Source organism: Schistosoma haematobium, chromosome 5 (assembly GCF_000699445.3).
Source record: "Schistosoma haematobium chromosome 5, whole genome shotgun sequence".
NCBI classification, from domain to species: Eukaryota; Metazoa; Platyhelminthes; class Trematoda; order Strigeidida; family Schistosomatidae; genus Schistosoma; species Schistosoma haematobium.
The window spans coordinates 10,837,520-10,858,776 of NC_067200.1; the positions used below are offsets into that span (position 1 = coordinate 10,837,520).

Genomic DNA, 21,257 nt, shown 5'->3' on the forward strand with positions numbered 1-21,257 from the left:
TACAATCTCCACAAATCTCTATTTTGACTTTACCCAGACAATATTAGGTCATCACAATAACGTGAGACTTATTTATTCATATTTTATAACTCAACATTATGATTGATTAATGCCATAATTGGCTTAATCAAATAATAACTCTATCAGTAGTACAAGTGTTTATTTTTTAAATGAATGGAAAAATCGACCAATCAAAAGAAAGGAGGAAATAATGAAATATATTTAACACTCTTCTTTTATTGGTTAAATTATTCAACCAATTAGAATGATTCTTCCACAATTTATTTGTTGATTATTAACTTTGAGTAGTTTATTGTACTCAATAATTATTTTCCACCATACATTTCACATTATATAAGTTTCCGTTAAATATGATGATGTAATATTTACCAATTATTTGTTTATAAAAAGATGGTGTTATTCAATACAGAAAAGAATTGGACAAATCAATAATTATCAGCAAAAAACAACACAGTTTATTCATCATTGTTACCACGTTACACTTAGCTTCTAATAGCTAACTGAAATAATCATATGGATTTAATTGCATTATTGAAGTGATTTTAACCATAGATAATTAGTAAGTTACGTCATTGATCGATTCAAATTTAAATAATGATGTCGTTAATTTCAACGTTATTTGGTGTTTATTTATAATCAGTAAGATAAACTTTTGCAGTTGATAAAGTGAATCTAAAGTACTTCATTAAATAAGCCACTCAAAATGTACTTACTTACTTACGCCTGTTACTCTTCGTGAAGGAACATAGGCCGCTCACCAGTATTCGCCATCCAACCCTGTCCTGGGCAAACCTTTCCGGCTCCTTCAAGTTGTTATTCATCCTTTCTGTATCTGCTTTAATTTCCCGACGTAATGTGTTCTTTGGTCTTCCTCTTTTCCGCCTTCCTACAGGATTCCAAGTTAGGGCTTGTCTCGTGATGCAGTTTGACGATTTCTGTAATGTATGTCCTATTTATTTCCATTGTCTTCTCCTAATTTCTTCTTCAGCTGGAAGTTGGTTTGTTCTCTGACACAGAAGGTTTTGCTGATGGTGTCCAGCTAATAGATGTTGAGTATCTTGCGTAGACAGTTATTTATAAATACGTGTACCTTATTGTTGGTGGTTTTTGTAGTTCTCCAAGTTTCAGCTCCATACGGTAGAACTGCCTTGACATTCATATTGAAGATTCTCACTTTGATATTGGCTGAAAGTTGTTTTGAGTTCCATATGTTCTTCAATTGTAGGAATGCGGCCGTTGCTTTTTTAGTCCTCGCCTTTACGTCTGCTTGTGAACCTCCTTGTTCATCGATGATGCTTCCGAGATATGTATTTTACTAATGTTAATTTCATGACAACAATTTGAAAATAGTCATAAATCGAAAAGAACGGACTCATGTTCGTCTTCTAACATGAAGCTTATCAAAAGTTTTGCATTCATGACTGAATAATAAATCAAAACAAGACGTTATGAAGGTTGTCATACCACTTGATCGGTAGTGAATCAAAACCCGTTAGTTATTATCGATAAATTCAGTCAAGTATCCTAGTAATTACCCCTAAATGCCCTAGTACGGCCGAGAGTGGGGAGAGTCCGCTCTCCCTCTCGAAATGCTCTCACATGGCTACACATATTCAGTCTCTGCCACGGAATTCTTACTCACTGCCTTCTCGTGGCGGGGGTGTTGTTCACGAAATTGAGAGGACGGAAAGCGAATGTCCGGCACTTAAACCGGATCCCAAACCAATGATACACACGGGCTCCAGTATCCTGAAGGAACAAATGGCTTATGAACCAATCGTTGGTCACCGACTACCATGGGACTGCATCTCCTCGCGATGCTCCACTGCCTTGTGGATCGGACCTTGATGTCGAAGGCTCGGGGTGTGACCCCCTACGAAAACCACCTGCTTCGGTTTGGGTACCCGGGCAGTATCACAGCCCTCAAACATATCAAATGAGATTTGTGTGGCGCATATGTATTTGGTGCCTCCTTCTACCAATATCTATGTGTTAAAATAAAAAAATCCTAGTAATTATTATATTTACATACTATATGTATGCCATCGAACACCAGTATGAAATTTCTCAGAGGTATATACCGATGAACGCCTCTAATAAAATTAAATCCACTATGTTAAAACACATAGATTTTGTCGACTTTATATTTAGTCGTATTGTTTACCGATTATAATATTACAGGTTTAATTAGGACAAATAATGTTTTCATTACATTGAATTTTATGACGTAATAGTTTAGATTTCATGGTACGTAACAATACGTGATTATTGTTTTTATAAACATTAAAGAATAAACTTCATTCTTTCATCCATTTATTACCTTTTTTAATAGTTTGACATGAAATGAAATAATGAACATTTCAAAGTTTATCTCATCAAATAACTGATTTAATTAATGATCTTCAATCTTTATTCACCCATTTGTATCAATATAAATATTCACTTTTCTACATAAATAATAACTCATTTCCTAGAGTTATATCGTGGTGCCTTGACTGGTGGAGTCGAATCCGTGTCGGGTGGAGACAGTTATCTACCTCAGACAATGGATGAAGAGTTACGTAAGATCATGAATCGATTAAAGTTCGATGTCAACACCGTCGGATATTGACTCAGCGGTCTAAATGTTATGTGGTAACACGTGAGATCGAAAGTTTTAAGTTTGAGTTCCACGTACGAGATCGTGGATGCTCATTTCTCAAAAACCACATACTAGGACGAGTTGGTCGTCTAGTGCTTACAGGTTTTCATTGGCAGTCTAGCTTAAATGGACTCATGAATTCAATTACTAAAATAAATAACTGTTAAATTAGTGTCATTTTTTATTCCGTATTTTTAGTGAATTAAATCGTCCTTAAAATAAAATTCGTTGATGTTTTGTACTTGTCAACAATTGATTATTCAGAACAAGAGACTGATTCGATTTGTGCTATTCAACTTGAGATGGTGGAGAATATTTGTAGCTCAGGTGGACGAAGTTTATGCTGATGATGTCGTTCAGAAGAACGATGAAAGCTGCACGACCAAACCATCCAGCTGAGAGAACAAAACTCCACCAAAAACTATTCAACTTAAAAGACAAAACTTATTGTAGTAGAAAATTTATGTGACGCCCTTAAATATATCCGGCTTCAACCAACAGGACACATATTAGAAGTAGTAATTTCTACAAATAATTAGTGATTTACTTACAAGTATCACATATAAGGGAAGTATGTATAGCAAGTGAAATGAAAATAAATAAATATTCTACCGAACTGTTTTCACAATGAAATAAATGCGGAAACAATACTGAACCAAACACTACACTGAATTAAACATCTTGATCTCGCCTTTTTGTCTAGTCTTAATATATGATAGTTATACGAAGAAAATATATTTTTGGGATTTGAATTAAAAACATTAACTTTAATATTTACTTCTAGATTGATATATTTATAAATTTAAGTGAATATATAAGTAGTATTTCAGTAGTATGGTTACAAACTTTTCTTTAGTTTTCATTGAATAATTCTTTTGGATATTACTAGGAGGTGAATCAGGATTTCATATTTTTTTTATATCTTAAAAGTATTATTAGTATTAATAGTAGTACTTCTGTGGTTTATCATCTGGGATGAAAGCTGATAAGTACTATTTAACACGAAAATACATACAACTAAAAAAGAAATAATTAAGATAGTTTACGTTAGGTTATATGAACTTAAACAACTAAAGTATTCTATCTTCTAATTACGTTACTGATTCCCATAATTCAGCTAATGTACATATTAACGCTGATTGACCTAAGCGATGTATCTTTTATTTTTTTTGAACGTAAAAAGTGAAATTGCAATATACAACAACCACAAGATCACAAAACATTGTAATTGATTCATAACTTGTACAAAAATAAGTATTAGGTACGTAATTAATTCATTTTTATTTATGACTGATTAAACATAAATGAAAATAAAACGGAATATCATAGAAAATCACACAATGTTATACTTAATGTCGTGGATTATCATTAGTTAAATATGTATTGGATACTGAGGAGTTCTGGATAGTTCTTTGCCCTAGTTTAAAACTCCTCAATAATGCATATTCATGATTCTGTCGTAAAGGATCGACCTCGGAATATTCAGGTCTCGTGACGAGGGATTGATCTTTAGACCACTGAAGTAGTATCGAACAATTCATGTATTTAACTTAAATCGGCTTGTAATGTTATGTAATCTTTTTTTCAAAATCTTTCCAGTAGTTATCTACCTCCATCTACTCCATTAATCAAAGTTTATCACTAGAACTTTGTGAATCATTTCCTAAGTACATACTAAAAACATATTTATAATCATCCCCTGTGAAAACATCTTTTTTTCCTGCATTTACTCATTCATTTTTAATAACAAACAATATTAGTGTTTAGATCAATAGGGTGAAATGATCAGTAGAAATTGTTAAACGAAAATATATTACCGTTGATTAATTATTCACAAGTAACCAGCGAATACTAATATAATATGGTATCAGTATTAGTTACTATACACTGTTACTGCCGGTCCCAAGCCCGGATAAAGAAGGAGAGTTGGGTATGGGGTTAGCGACTCCATCCCGTAGAAAACTAACTCGCTAAAAAATAATCACTAACCAGAAAAATAATTAAAATCATTTAAACTCTGTTCTGAAAGTTATAAGGTTTTCATTTAGAAGAATTATGACGCTTCATGGTGAAAGCCGAGTTCCTTCGGAAGCCACGAGGCCGATGCCACTTCTAACAACCAGAGCAACAATTTCTATAGGTACATGGAACGTCCAAACAATGTGGGAGACCGGGAAGACCAGTCAATTAGCAACGGAAATGAGGAGATACAACTTGGCAGTACTGAGAATCAGCGAAACTCATTGGACCCATGCTGGACAAAGAGAAAAAACTAAATTTATAAGAAACAAAAGAGAAGAATAAATATCATTCGAAGTGTAAAAACTATAAAACATGCTATACCCTTTAATATGAAAAATTTGTGAAAATTATTAAAATTTATAGTTTTCATCATGAAATTACCTTAATTAAACAATCATTAAGAAAAAAAATGAATTGAACAGTTGTTTTATCTTTGAATAGATCTCCACTGTATTGTAAGAATATAATCAATGCAACTGTAGTTTCAATGTATCTTTTAAACCTGTTATTGCTTTATTGAACAATTTTCATATCTCTTCTTCTTCTCACTATTCAAAACTGATATAATCAGTTACTATTTTTTGTTGTTGTTTAGGATAGATATCAACTTCAATAATTTGTGTAATGATAATATTTTCAAATACAATGAGTTCTAGTCATTATTCTCTCACCACTTACAATCAAGCTAAGAACGTGGTTATGCCAAGGATTATTTATTTCTTAGCATCCTATCTCCATACAGGTATTTGAACGAAAGGAAATGTACACCTAAACATACTGGTCATATATTTCGATAACAGTTAGAATAATTATTGTTTGAGATCATCAATCGATCAATGTTAAACCATCATTAAAAATCTCTAAGCACTAGAAGACCGTTTCGTCATGGAATGATATTCTTCAGCAGTGCGGAAAGGCCACCCAGTGCTTACAGGTTTTCAATAGTGGTCTAACACTGATCGATTCATGATCTCAATCAATAATTCAACAATTTCCACGACTCCATACCGATATTTAAATTAATCCTAATGCTTTTATTATTTATAGAAATGCCTTCAAAACTTATCTTTCGGGTTAAAGAAAAAAACAAAGTCGTTTTAGTGCTATCCGCACTGTGCATCCGTCATTACACCTGGGATGAAATTCAGAACATATCAATTCCAAAGAATTAATAAAACTATAGAAATTTCACTGGTTGAAATCATGAGTCAATTGAAGGTAGATCACTATGGGAAACCTAGAAGCACTGAACGGCCGTTTCGTCCCAATAAGGGACTCTTCAGCAGTGCGCATCTACGATCCCGCACCCCGCGACATTCGAATCCAGTTTCGCGCCAGGCGCTTAACCAAATAGACCACTGAGCCGGCATCCAACGGTGTTAATGTCTAACTCCAACCAATCCACGGGATCGTGGATGCGCACTGCTGAGTTCCATACTAGGAAGAAACGGCCGTCCAGTGCTTCCAGGTTTTCCATGGTGGTCTGTCTTCAATAGACTCATGATTTCAACCAGTGAAATTTCTAAAATCTCCACAAAACCCATTCTGATAAAAACTATAGACCTAGAAGTTATAATATTACTAAAATTCAAGAATCCGAAAAACAGTAAAGAATACACTCAGACACAACTTGAGCCTTGAAAAAAACACTTGAGTCATATTATCTTAAATAATCAATGGTAGAAGAGAAAATGATTGTATAGATGATTTTAACCAGTACAAACGTAATAATTTAGTAGATAATAAATTCCAATCAAATATTAAACAAACATCCCTTTTTATCTAAATGATATTTCCGACTGAATTCATTGATGCAACAAAATGTTAACGTCTCTCATAATTTTTCTTTAAGGAAAGTTAATCAAAGCTTCATGTCAATCAATTTTAATGTTCAAATCTGATAGATGGATCATAGTAAGTTATATTACTTAAATGAGTAATATGAATGTATCTCACAAATATAACTTATTTTCTAATGTTCATAATTGATCAGTTATATAATTCTAAATTAATCATAATCCACAAAAATATGTGGGATGGATAAGAAAGGTTATCATTTAGATAGTTCATTTCAATGAGAATAATCATTTCAATATTGAGATCATTTGTTTTGTTTACATTTTCATAATAGAAACAAAAAAGGTTACTTCAAGGTAACCTAATCATTTAAATAGATAGATTATAGAGTTTCACACATGATTCTATAATTTAAGACTTATATAATTATCAGAAGGGGTTTTGTGGAGATTTTGGAAATTTCAATAGTAGAAATCATGAGTCAATTGAAAATAGACCACTATGGAAAATCTAGAAGCAATGGACAGCCGTTTCGTCCTATCGAGGGACTACTGAGCAGTGCGTATCCACGATCCCACTCCCCGAGAGATTCAAACCTAGGACATATCAGTCTCGCGCGTGGGCGCTTAACCATTAGACCACTGAGCTGGCTGACGTCCAACAGTGTTAATGTTTAACTTCAACCAATCTACTTGAACGAAACGGCCGTTCAGTGCTTCCAGGTTTCCCATGGTGGTCTAGCTTCAATTGAATAATGATTTCAACTATTGAAACTTGGATAATTATCAAGATTGTTTCTTTTCAATACTCTACACTGTTCGTTTTATGAATTTGCTGTTTTAAGATAGTTTACAAATATAACATCAAACTAACCAGAAATACAGTATAAACAAATTATGACTAATAGTATGATTCACGACACTCGATTCATCAACCTGATGTATCTGTATCAAAATATGGTTGCTCAGTCAAGAATAATAACAATGAGATTATTCAAATCTTTTCTTATAATGACACATTTATAAACGTTCAACATTTCCATTATTTAATTAATAACTAAAACATCTAGAAGTCTAATATTTATTCTTTGTTTAACATTACGTGGTCATAAATCAATTTAAAATGAATCATTGAAAACCATCCCAGTAGTACAAAGGCCAATTTCTCATTATGATTTACAGTTCATGATTAGGGTTAAGAATTAGATTCAGGGTTTTCATCACGAACTGACATTAGTTATAATGCCAAGACTCTATTTAACCAAACGGGTGAATGAATTTCGCGTCAAAATCCAAGACTTGTTATCGTAAATCTGATTGGTTCGTCCATGAATTATAGTCTCACCGACAATTCTTGTTCTGTATTCAAAATTATTTCAGTAGTTATCGTTTCGTCCTAATATGAGATTCCTAAGCATTGTGAATCCTTAACTTAGCACACGCGAATCGAACCCGAAACCTTTGGTTTCACGCGTCAACACGTAACCTGTAGATTATCGATTCGGTATTTTTGATCGAAGTGCATTATCATATAGAGCAGTTCTGTGGTAATACTCAACTGGTCAACAGTACTCATTCACACCATTATGGAGGACTGAACGCAAGACATTTGTATTTCATTACAGATGATAAAACCTGAGGCCTCCAAACCTGCACAAAAGCGTTCGCTTGTTTGTATTCATTCCAATCTTTATAACTAACGCATTTTAAGTTTGTCAAATGCATGACAATTACTCACCTAAAATAAACAGAAGTTGGTTACACAACACTTCCTTCATGATTTTAAGATTAAGTCATTACTACAATATTTGAAGATCATTAATTTGATCTTCAATTATACAACAACATGAAAGTTTTTTTCTAGTTCAATATCACCAATTACATTGTACTCTTGATCTGTTTTTTGTTCAAAGGATAAATAAGAAACATTTTGAATGTTTCACTCTGATTTACTTTTTTCTCTCATTATTTACATTGAATAAATCAATGTGATACTTGATAAAAAGAAAATTCAACTAGATACAATAATCATTGAAAATATTTATTACCTTTTTTTTTTGAAAAAACATTTTCTTCTTGATTCAATAGTGAGTTCATGTACTTTAGAAGAGTGAAAACAAGTTGTGTTTTTTTTCATTTTACTTTTATTTTCTTTACTATATTAATTTTTGATTGGTTAATTTAATAAATATTATGATATTAGTGATAAAATATATAATATACCCATGTGGGCCAGGGTAATTTCACGTGACAATCCAAACAGTACAGCTCAATCCCGTTTAACAGGAGAGCAAGACACCGTATAGGCTTTAACGCTACAATCTGAATAGTACAGCTCAATTCTGTGGTGCAACCAAATAGGTACCAAGCACCCTGGTGGACCATTCGCACCATTTATATACATATTTGCATCACATGTATAGTTATTCGGATCAATGATCGCGTGAATCAATTATGCACAGCACGAACAGGCCAAAGTTGACCTATTCCTCTTACAAAACAGTCAAACTCATTAATGTTAGCAATGGAGACATGCCTCACAACGTCCCAATCACAATGGTCCTTGAGAACACTAGAAAGCAACCACCAGTATGAATGAAATAGGTTAACCAGCAAACCAATTTTGTGCATGAACAGTCAGTAAAACTTACCAATGCAATGCTGAACCATCCACAATACCAATGGTGAACCTCCCGCCTCATATGAAACCTTCAGTTCTACATAGCCATATAGTTTATAATATTAAACAAATCATAATAAAGTATTTAGAATTTCATATCAAATTTTAAATCTATCTAGTAATTTAATGGAATTATTAATATTCAGTGTACAACATTTAACTAATATCAGATTTAAGATTTCTTTAGATATTTTGTGTAGTAACATGACAAGTATCGTCGTCAATAAGAACACAAGTGGGGACAATCGAATGTATTTCAACACAAAATTACAAAACACCTCAGTAAAATCCGAGAACTATCCTTACGCCTATTAATCCCTCTGGAGTCGCCAACCAGCATTCTTCAATCCACTCTGTCCTCGGCCTTCCTTTCTAGTTATATCCAAATGTCGTTCATTTTTCTCATGTCTGTCGCCATTTCTCGGCGTAAAATGTTCTTTGGTCTTGCTCTCCTCCTTTCGTATTGAGAACTCCAAGTGAAAGCTTGTCTTGTGACGCAGTTTGGTGCTTTCCTCAATGTGTGTCCCATCCACTTCCAGTGCTTCTTCTTGACTTCTTCCTCCGCTGAGATCTGGTTTGTTTTCCCCCACAGTAGGTTGTCGCTGATAGTGTTTGGTAAACGGATCTGAAGTATTTTGAGTAAACAACTGTTAATAAACACTTGTATCTTGTGGATGATGGCTTTAGTAGTTCTCCAAGTTTTCGCCCCATACAATAGAACTGTCTCGACATTTGTATTGAAAATTCTGACTCTGGTGTTGCTTGACAGTTGTTTTGAGTTCCAGATGTTCTTCAGTTGTGAATATGCTGCTCTTGCTTTTCCGATCCACGCCTTTATATCTGCATCAGATCCACCGTGTTCATCAATGATGCTGCACAGTGAGAATCATAAAGTAAATACTTAGTTTGCGAAATGTCAATCAATTTTTTCAAACTTGACTGTTCCTTTTGTAATTATCAGTCAATCGTCTTAGACTTCATTGTTCTTTCTTTTCCATACTAATTATTCTTTGTTCTCGCTCTCTTTCTTCGATATTCCGAACCTTCTAACTCCATGCATCATGCTTTTGACTGACGATATATACTACTAATATCTGTTGATATCAGTAACACACACCACAGTATGACTTAATTATTTACGGTGCAAGGCAATAATTCATAGGAAACAGGAACAGATGATTCTCGTTCATTATTGTGAATCAACTGAAACTTGTCGTATAGATTCCTAAATCCCAACATTTTGATCTTACTAAAGACTTTAAGTATTGTCTTCAGACAAGTAATGTTTTCACTATGTTATATCTAGACGAAGAATAAGTGAATAGTAACCGCTAAGATCTATTTATGGACTGCTGTTATATAATATTCTTATTGGATAACTATTAAGTAACTATATTATACGTATAATCATATTCCTTTTAATATAAGCTTTTATTTGACCTATTGACTACTATTATATGATTACTATTCTTAAGTTATTCCTGATTTATTAGTTACAGTATCTCACAATCTTAGCCACTTTTTGGCCTGATCTTGTACATTTGTTATTTTCGATTTTATGGTATGATGCGGTCTGGTTTGTTTGTTTATAAATTGAGTAGGTCTAAAATATATTAATCACATGATGGAGCCTGATATTGGCGTTCTGGACAGAACCTGCGAGGTTCGGTATTAAGCTACCATCACGGATGACCAATAAATACTCTGGGCTGTTCGTACTGGTTTATGAGTGATTGGTTGGGTGGTATAAGACAGTGTCTCTAATTGACGATATTATCATATGATAAATTATCAAGGCCTCAAGTCATAACAAACAATACTGAAAAGTTTACAAATAAACTAGTCTTGTAATGTTTCATGAAATTCAAGGAAGTCAGTCGATGTTGAAAGCCAACTGAAATATGCACAATCTCTATATATTCCCTAATTATGTTTTATCCTTCATTCTGGTGTTAGTTTCTTTTTAACCAAAGATATATGTATAATTAAAAATTGAAACATATTATATTCAATGATCCATAACACACTGGTCAATACATATAGAATAACATTAGATAATCCCTAGTGTTTCTACCATCATAACCGAAACGCCTTTTACAAAAAAAAGAAAGAACAATAGTTATAACACTATTTAAAAAGGAGATTTTTATATCATTTCTCCGGTTACTATGACGATGATACTATTCAAAGTTCATTCTTATCGCCTAGAAATTGGATAGAGAAAAACATTTTTTTTTGGAAAAAAAAACGAAAAGACAATCATCTTCATTATCCACTCTTATGGTTTTTATTTTAATCTCTTTCTTTTGAATCTTTGAATAATGTTTTATTTAGACAAAGTAGAATAATTTTGATGGATTGATTCATTTATAATTGATCAGTTCATATAGGGATTTTTTCTTCGCTAAGTGGGACCGATTTTGATTTATACAGGGATTAATCAAGAAAATGTGGAACCAAGCATTATACTAATGAATATATAATATCTTTATACATATATATAGACGCATACATATGTGTGTATGTTTGCTAATTAAAACAATTGTCTCACTAGTAAATCATCTATTTCAACCCCCAAATGCCCCGGTATGGCCAAAAGTGGGGGTGGCCCCGGCCCCCTCTCGAAATATTCTCACACGGCCACAAGTATACAGCCTCTGCCAGGGAAGTCCTACTCATTGCCTTCTCGTGGCGGGGGTGTTGTTCACGAAATTGAGAGGACGGAAAGCGAATGTCCGGTGCTTAAACCGGATCCCAAAACAATGGTGCACATGAGCTCCAGTATCCTGAAGGAACAAATGGTGTTTGAACCAATCGTTGGTCACCGGCTACCATGGGACTGCATCTCCTCGCGGTGCTCCACTGCCTTGTGGGTCAGACCTTTAGGTCCAAGGCTCGGGGTGTGGCTCCCTACGAAAACCACCTGCTTCGGTTTGGGTACCCGGTCAGTATCCCAGCCCTCACACAAATCGAATGGTTTATGTGGCGCATATGTATTTGGTGCCTCCTTGTACCTATGTTAATTTGTTTAAATAAATAAAAAAAGTGTTACATCTATTTTTATCGATAGCTGATTAGGTAACTTTTATTTAAATAAGTCTTAAGTGAAAATGATTTTATGTTATTCTTGGTATTTATAACTTGGCAGTGCATAACATAATTCTCAAAGTTATACTCGATTAGATACATAATCTTTTATGTAACATAAAACATCTGAATTATGGTAGTTAACATTTATTAAGGATAAAATACAACTTCAATCCGATGTTAATTAGGAGTTGTTATCAAATTATAAATTCCTACTAGAATTTAAATAAATTCATCTAAAAATCTATCCACCATTTGATCTGATGTTTCCAATTTACTTATATATTTTGAAGTGCGAATTCATTGATTCAAGATTGACAAAACACATTTTGTCGGCATGTATCAGCTGGTATAAATCCTAGATATGTTGTTTCTGATCGATTGCTTTCATTACCTAACACATCTTCAAATAATTAACACTGGATATTTTGAAATGATAAATACAATACTATCATAACTTGTTACCGCCGATTAGAGAGCACTGACTTATCGATCGACCAAAGACACGCAAAACACGTGCGAGCGGTCTACAATTCTGATTGGCTCTGCTTCCCGCCTAGCCCAGCTAGTTAAGTCCAGAACGCCAATCTCAGCCTCTGCATTATGAATCATTTATTTCAAACTCCGCCTGTAGCTCTTATAGGGTTGCTGCCGGTCCCAAGCCCGGGTAAAGGAGGAGGGTTGGGCATGGGGTTAGCGACCCCATCCCGTAGAAAACTAACTCGCTAAAAAAACGCTTACCAGAAAAAATAATCCGAACCATTTTAACTCTGCCCTGGGAGTTAGAAGGTCTTCATTTAGAAGAATTATGACGCTTCATGGTGAAAGCCGAATTCCTTCGGAAGCCACGAGGCCGATGCCCCTTCTAACAACCAGAGCAAAAAAAATTTTATAGGCACATGGAACGTTCGAACAATGTGGGAAACCGGGAAGACCAGTCAAATATCAATGGAAATGAGGAGATACAACTTAGCAGTACTGGGAATCAGCGAAACCCACTGGACCCAAGCTGGACAGAAAAGTCTAGCTACGGGAGAGATGCTGCTATACTCCGGTCACGAAGGGGACAATGCTCCACGCACTCAGGGAGTCGCTCTTATGCTGTCCAAAGTAGCACGAAATGCACTTGTAGGATGGGAATCTCACGGATCCAGAATCATCAAAGCATCATTCAAAACAAAGAAGGAGGGGATCTTAATGAATATTATCCAATGTTATGCACCCACTAATGATAGCAACGGCGAAATTAAAGATAAGTTCTACGAGCGGCTGCAGTCAATCATTGAGAAATGCCCAAGAAAGGACCTAACTATTCTGATGGGAGATCTAAATGCCAAAGTCGGAATAGACAACACTGGATATGAAGATATTATGGGACGACATGGACTGGGAGAAAGAAACGAAAATGGAGAAAGATTTGTAAATCTATGTGCATTCAACAAATTGGTCATAGGAGGCACAATATTTCCACACAAGCGTATACACAAGGCTACATGGATCTCACCGGACCACACTACAGAGAACCAAATAGACCATATTTGCATCAACAAAAAATTCCGAAGGACAATGGAAGATGTGAGAACCAGGAGAGGTGCTGACGTAGCTTCAGATCACCACCTAGTTGTAGCCAATTTAAAACTGAAGCTAAAAAAGAACTGGACAAGTGGACAAACAGCAATACAAAGGTTCAATACAGCCTTCCTTCGAGATACTGACAGACTCAATGAATTCAAGATAGCTCTCAACAACAGGTTCCAAGCCTTTCAAGATCTACTGAAAGAAGAAGAAACTACTATGGAGGACAACTGGAAAGGCATCAAGAAACCATTAACTTCAACGTGTCAAGAGGTTCTGGGCCTAAAGAAACACCATCATAAGGAATGGATCTCTATAGAAACACTGGACAAGATCAAAGAAAGGAAGAACAAGAAGACAGCAATTAACAACAGCCGAACACGAGCAGAGAAAGTCCAAGCACAAGCTGAATACATAGAAGCGAACAAACAAGTGAAGAGGAGCATTAGAGCCGACAAGAAGAAATACGTTGAAGAACTAGCAACGACGGCAGAAAAAGCTGCTAGAGAAGGAAATATGAAACAGCTTCACGATACAACGAAGAAACTAGCAGGGAAATACAGTAAACCAGAGAGGCCGGTCAAAGACAAAGAAGGCAGGAAAATCACCGAAATTCAACAACAGCGAAACAGATGGGTAGAATACTTCGAGGAACTCCTGAATAGGCCGGCTCCAATGAATCCACCGGACATCGAAGCAGCACACATAGATCTTCCTATAGATGTCAACCCACCAACTACGGAAGAAATTAGAATGGCCATCAGACAAATCAAGAACGGGAAAGCAGCAGGACCCGACAACATACCAGCTGAAGCACTGAAACCAGACATCGGAGCAACCACAAGCATGCTTTATCTTCTATTCAAAAAGATTTGGGAGGAGGAACAAGTGCCGATGGACTGGAAAGAAGGACACCTCGTCAAGATTCCAAAGAAATGAGATCTGAGCAAATGTGAAAACTACAGAGGCATTACACTACTGTCAATACCAGGGAAAGTCTTCAACAGGGTGTTGCTGAACCGGATGAAGGTTGCAGTAGACGCCCAACTTCGAGATCAACAAGCTGGATTCCGTAAAGATCGGTCGTGCACAGACCAAATTGCAACACTACGGATCATCGTCGAACAATCAGTTGAGTGGAACTCATCACTATACATCAACTTCATTGATTATGGAAAGGCGTTTGACAGTGTAGATAGGAGGACATTATGGAAACTTCTTCGACACTACGGAGTTCCTTAGAAGATTGTCAATATTATCCGGAACTCATACGACGGACTACAGTGCAAAGTAGTGCATGGAGGACAGCTGACAGATGCATTCCAAGTAAGGACCGGAGTCAGACAAGGCTGTTTACTCTCTCCCTTCATCTTTCTTCTGGTGGTCGACCGGATTATGAAGACCACAACATCTGAAGGAAAACACGGAATACAATGGACAGCTCAGAACCAATTAGACGATTTGGACTTCGCAGATGACCTAGCCCTCCTATCACGTACACACGAACAGATGCAGATGAAGACAGCCAGTGTAGCAGCAGTCTCTGCATCAGTAGGCCTCAGCATACACAAAGGGAAAACTAAGGTCCTGAAATTCAAAGCGGAGAACAGCAATCCAATCACCCTTGATGGCGAAACTCTGGAAGATGTAGAGTCCTTCACATATCTGGGAAGCATCATCGATGAACAAGGAGGTTCAGATGCAGACGTAAAGGCGAGGATTGGCAAAGCAAGGGTCGCATTCCTACAATTGAAGAACATATGGAACTCAAAACAACTTTCAACCAATATCAAAGTGAGAATCTTCAATACGAATGTCAAGGCAGTTCTACTGTATGGAGCTGAAACTTGGAGAACTACAACAACCATCGTCAAGAAGGTGCAAGTATTTATAAATAGTTATCTACGCAAGATACTCAACATCCATTAGCCGGATACCATCAGCAAAAGCCTTCTGTGTCAGAGAATAAACCAGCTTCCAGATGAAGAAGAAATTAGGAGAAGACAATGGAAATGGATAGGACATACATTACGCAAATCATCAAACTGCATCACGAGGCAAGCCCTAACTTGGAATCCTGAAGGGAAGCGAAAAAGAGGAAGGCCAAAGAACACATTACGTCGGATAATAGAAGCAGATATGAAAACGATGAATTACAACTGGACGGAGCTAGAGAGGATTGCCCAGGACAGGGTTGGATGGAGAATGCTGGTGAGCAGCCTATGCTCCTTCACGAGGAGTAACAGGCGTAAGTAAGTAAGTAAGCTGTTTATGTACCAATCAAGCAGACCACATCGTACCATAAAATAGAAAATAACATTTGTACAAAATTTGGCCAAATGTGGCTGTGAATGTGGAAGGCAGTGACTAATAGACAGGGCATAATTCAAGAATGGTAAAACGTATAATAATGGTTCATAGGTCAAAATAAAGTTTATAATAAGAGAAATATGAATAGTTTAGATATTTAACAATGACACGATAAAAATATACGTATAGTATTGGTTCACAAATAGATCCCAAAAAATTACCACTCATTATTCTTATCTGGACGAAACAAATAGGACTCTTTAAATAATGTTGTTTATGTTATGAATAATCGGCATGTAATGAGAAATGTCAACTAAAGAACTAATGAAAAAAGCCACTGAGTATAGGTAACTAGCTCTTGAGGAATTGAGGACTGATTTACTGTCTATCTTAGTAATAGAGTAGTTCCGTACTCATTTGAGACTTTGCAACAGTTAGCGCTCATCTTTTCGTATTGATTCAAACCTATAGTTTTCATATTCCATACTACATAAGATATAATAAAAATTAATAATCATTATTCCATGTTATTCATTATTTAATTATCAGGAAGTTAATTATTCGAATTTGTTTAAAATGAACTAAAATGGTCTGCCAAACTTTGACTTTGTTGAATCTATGCTTATTTATTTACTTACGTAAAACGTCTTATATAACTTATCGTGTTCATTGAAAAATAATTAATATGATCTTAATTCATTTCGTATTCGTTGTTCGAATCTTTCCACTGGTGTTAAAGACTGCAATTGATCAGTCTCAAATCGGCGTATTTACATCCTGTACGGATTACCTCAATATCGCTTTAAATCACAGAAAAACATGGGTGATGGCTAGCTGTTTAATCCAGGACTCGCGTTTCGTTCCATCTGAACTCAGTAGCTAGATGTATAAAGTGATGGTGTTTGAAGCTTACAGTGCTGATTTCGAGTCCCGGAATAGACACCAACTTTGAGATGCAGTTACATTCAGCTGACGAGTCCCAAATAAGACAGAGCGCACATCGTGGACTCCACCGCTAGCCACTATCCATCTCTACTTATAATTCTTATTATCATCAGTATCATTACTAAAAGTATTATTACTATTATTAACGGAAACTTGGTCATTCTGATTATTCACTTTTTGAATTGAAGTTTTTGAATCTATAGTTAACAATAGATTAGTGGTTGAGATCATGAGTCAATTTAAACTAGACCACCATGTAAAACCTGGAAGCACTAAACGGCCGTTTCGTCCTATTGTAGGACTCCTCAGAAACGCGCAACCACGATCCCGCCTCGCGGGATTCGAACCCAGGACTTATCGTTCTTGCACGCGAGCGTTTAACCAGCAGATCACTGAATCAGCATCCAACGAGCCGTCCAGTACTTCTAGGTTTTTCATGATGGTCTAGCTTCAATTCACTCATGTTCTCAACCATTGAAATTAATATAATTTTCACAAAAACTCATCTGACAATGATAGATTGGTTGAATTGATGAGCCAGTGTAAGCTAAACCACCACTGAAAACCATCAAAGCACTGAACAGACGTTTGACTACATTCTTCACAAACCTCCATCCTAATAATATTAGATTAGTATAATCGAATTTTTTTGTTTCATGCCTAACATTTCATTATCATTTATCATGATTTAAACAACAAAACAAATGAAACTGTACATTCAATAATATAAGTGAGAAACAAAAAGCAAACAACCGAAACAAAAGTAGGAATTACTTACTTACGCCTGTTACTCCTCGTGGAGGAGCATAGGCCGTCAACCAGCACTCCCCATCCAACCCATATCCTGGGCAATCCTTTCCAGTTCTTTCCACTTGCTATTCATTCTTTTCATATCTGATTCTATTTCCCAACGTTATGTGTTCTTTAACCTTCCTCTTTTCTACTTCCCTTCAAGATTCTAAATTGGGGCTTGCTCTGTGATGTATTTCGATGATTTCTGTAATATATATCCTATCCATTCCCATCGTCTTTTCCTAATTTCTTCTTCAGCTGGAAGCTAGTTTATTCTCTCCCACATTTTATATAAAAAAAAACTGAAAAAGCAGAAAGTTGAAGTAAATAAAAAAATAAATAATAATTAATATTTATCGTAATCTCTGTCCCGATTTTTTTTTCTAAAGTAGAATTGTTGTTCTATTAGTTTATTCATTTGAAATTAACAATTGAAGCGTGAAAAAACATTAAACTGTTAAGTTTTAGATGAAACATTTGTAATTTGTTTATCCTCTAGACTAATAAACATTTCAATAGTTGAAATCATTAGTTAATTGAAGCTAGACCACTACAGAAAACCTTGAAGCACTGGACGCCCAAGTCGTCCTATTGTGGGACTCAGCAGTGCGCATCCATGACCACGCCCTCCCTCGTGAGTTTCGAACCCAGGACCTATTGGTCTCGCGCGCGAGCCCTTAACCATTGAACCACCAGGCTGGTATCCAACTGTGTTAATGTTTACCGCAACCAATCCTTCTGATAATAAATATTTAATGATATAACACTTTAGTGATAAGAAATTGTCAAATGTTTTTTTAAATATATTTTCTATGTTGTTTATGATCGAATCAATGATTTAATTAGATCTACTTCACAAAAACAATAAATGTCTGATTGCATAATAAACATAATTATTATGATTACATCGTTAGAAGAAGATTTTTCTGTTTATAATAATGGTAATATCTATTAAAAGAAATAAGAGTTCGTTTAGATCATGATATTGAAAACTTAATTCTCAGATGAATACTTTTAGTGTTGTTTGGTTCTTTAAGAAATAAATGATCCAATTATTGTTCTAGACAATATTATCCATCATGTAAGCACTGGTAATATTGACTAGAATGACAGTAGAATCTGTACAAATGACTTAAAAGTTCATATCATTGAATATATTCCAATTAAATAACCAATGAATAGTCAGATGTTTATATATAGTTATTTTATCAACATTTAGAACTTATAAATCATCCAATCAGGAATCAAGTGTATTACCATCAGATCACACAATAAAACCGCTAAGTTAAATATTAAATATTTTTCCATTTTTTTTTAGAAATACAGTTCATTCTTGTCATTTATATCAGATGTTTTCTAGTTCCTCTTAATTGTTTAACTGAAACTATCATATGACTTAGAATATTCCTTAATGTAACATTTCATCATTATTAAATGATGTAAAATGAAGAGTGATTTTAAATGTATCAGTACACACATAGTTATTTTGTGTACAGAATCGTCCATCGTAATGGTCACTGCGTAAACGATTGATTGACCAAACGGGTAGTAACGAGTTTAACGTTTGTCTTGTCTTTTAACTATGGCTTAAGTTTATTGATCAGATTCTGTTGTGGCCAATATTATTTGATGTAATATGATGTCGGGTCAGCAAGAAACCCTATTTTTTCTAGGGTTTCGTGCTCGGTAACACTCGTCAAAGAGGTATACGAACAACGTGGATGGAACTGATGCACCCCAAGGAATTCTAACCACCATCATTCAGCCTCACAGTCCGAGATTTTGACCTTGAGCAATTAAAAGCGAGATTCGTTTATGATTGAGAGGCGACCAATATTATAGTAGATCTTTGCCGGTATTGCTCAGTAGTAACGTTTCACACTGCGAAATTGGGTCCCTACTAGGATACAATAACTATCTAGTGTTTTCTAGTTTTTAATAATTGTCCTCATGTAACCAGTTTATAATATAAACTACGAATGCTATCTACCTTTGTTCAAATTAAGTCCGTTTTAGAACACGAGATCTGTCTGCTTAAAAATGATCTTAAATTTCTTTGTAATTCCATTAATGATCAAAATAAATATCAAGAGTCAGTTAAATATTTCTACTCTTAGAAAGAAGTACCGCACATAAACACATATAAGCAAACAGCAGTATTTCATAAGATTACTAAATCAAAGTTAAAAAGCGAGTAGTTTAATTTCTTGGGTACGTTTTCATATCCTACATTGTATTATCTCCATAGTTACATCCATATCGTTTCGATTTGGTTTCAGTTTTCTAATTTCTTATAACTGAAACAAACTAGTTGATATGAAGTTTCATCATGAAATAACATCAGATTTAGAATTGTTAAAAACAACGAAGTGTTGATTAACTGTTCGGTTTCAACTGAAGACTTATCCGAATTGTATATTCATTATTCTTCTAGGATTAAATTTCACTTCTCCAAGTCAAAATTTCAAACTATTGAGTCAGAATACAATGGTTAACATTATAAACTGTATAACATCATTCAGTCATCATTGATCATATCAAGGAATCACGGCATCTTATTATAATCTTGTTAAGCGTATATCAAGATATGTATGTGTTTATTATTAATGGGTATGATTCGAATATTAGTTACTCATCATATATATACTACTCATAAGTAATACAATGTTTTACCAACTTTCTATTATTATCAGAATGAGTTTTGTGGAGATTTTAAAAATTTCACTGATTGAAATCATGAGTCGATTGAAGCTAGACCATCATGGAACACCTGGAAGCAGTGGACGGCCGTTTCGTCCCAGTATGGGACTCTTCAGAAGTGCTCATCCACGACCCCGCACCTTCGCGACATTCGAACCCAGGACATATCAGTCTCATGCCAGGCGCTTAACCAACTAGACCACTGAGCCTGCATCCAACGGTGTTAATGTCTAACTTCAACCAATCCACAGGATCGTGCATGCGCACTGCTGAGGAGTCCCATACTAGGACGAAACGACCATCCAGTGCTTCCAGGTTTTCCATAGTGGTCTAGCTTCAATAGACTCATGATTTCAATCAGTGAAACTTTCTATTAGTTAATATTGATAATCATAATTTTGTTAATAATTTTAACTATTCTATCATTACTTGACATTAAGAGTTTATTGACATAATTTTCAATGGAAACCGGATATTTTTTAAAATATCTAGTTGTATTAGTTCTCTCATTACACTTAACCTCGTATACATTTATTACACACAGATGAAACTGACATGAAGAATCATATCACTTCAAATATTTCACTTCATGATAATCATATATAATTTCTATCATCTTCATTCATCTTGAATGAAGTAATGGAAAAATGTTTTTTATCCAGTCTTGATATTTAGCTGATAATTGACT

The 21,257-nt window shown here is 35.0% G+C and overlaps 1 protein-coding gene across 1 annotated transcript in view; it reads left to right on the top strand.

The window, feature by feature from the left end:
• Window positions 1–324: 324 nt before the first annotated feature.
• The window catches only part of MS3_00009124 (uncharacterized protein), a 76,011-nt gene continuing 55,078 nt past the window's right edge, over window positions 325–21,257 (top strand). Inside the window, exon 1 of the mRNA XM_012940808.3 lies at window positions 325–580. Coding sequence (XP_012796262.3) covers window position 580 — 1 coding nt within the window. The 5' untranslated portion in view covers window positions 325–579. The remainder of the gene's footprint in view (window positions 581–21,257) is intronic.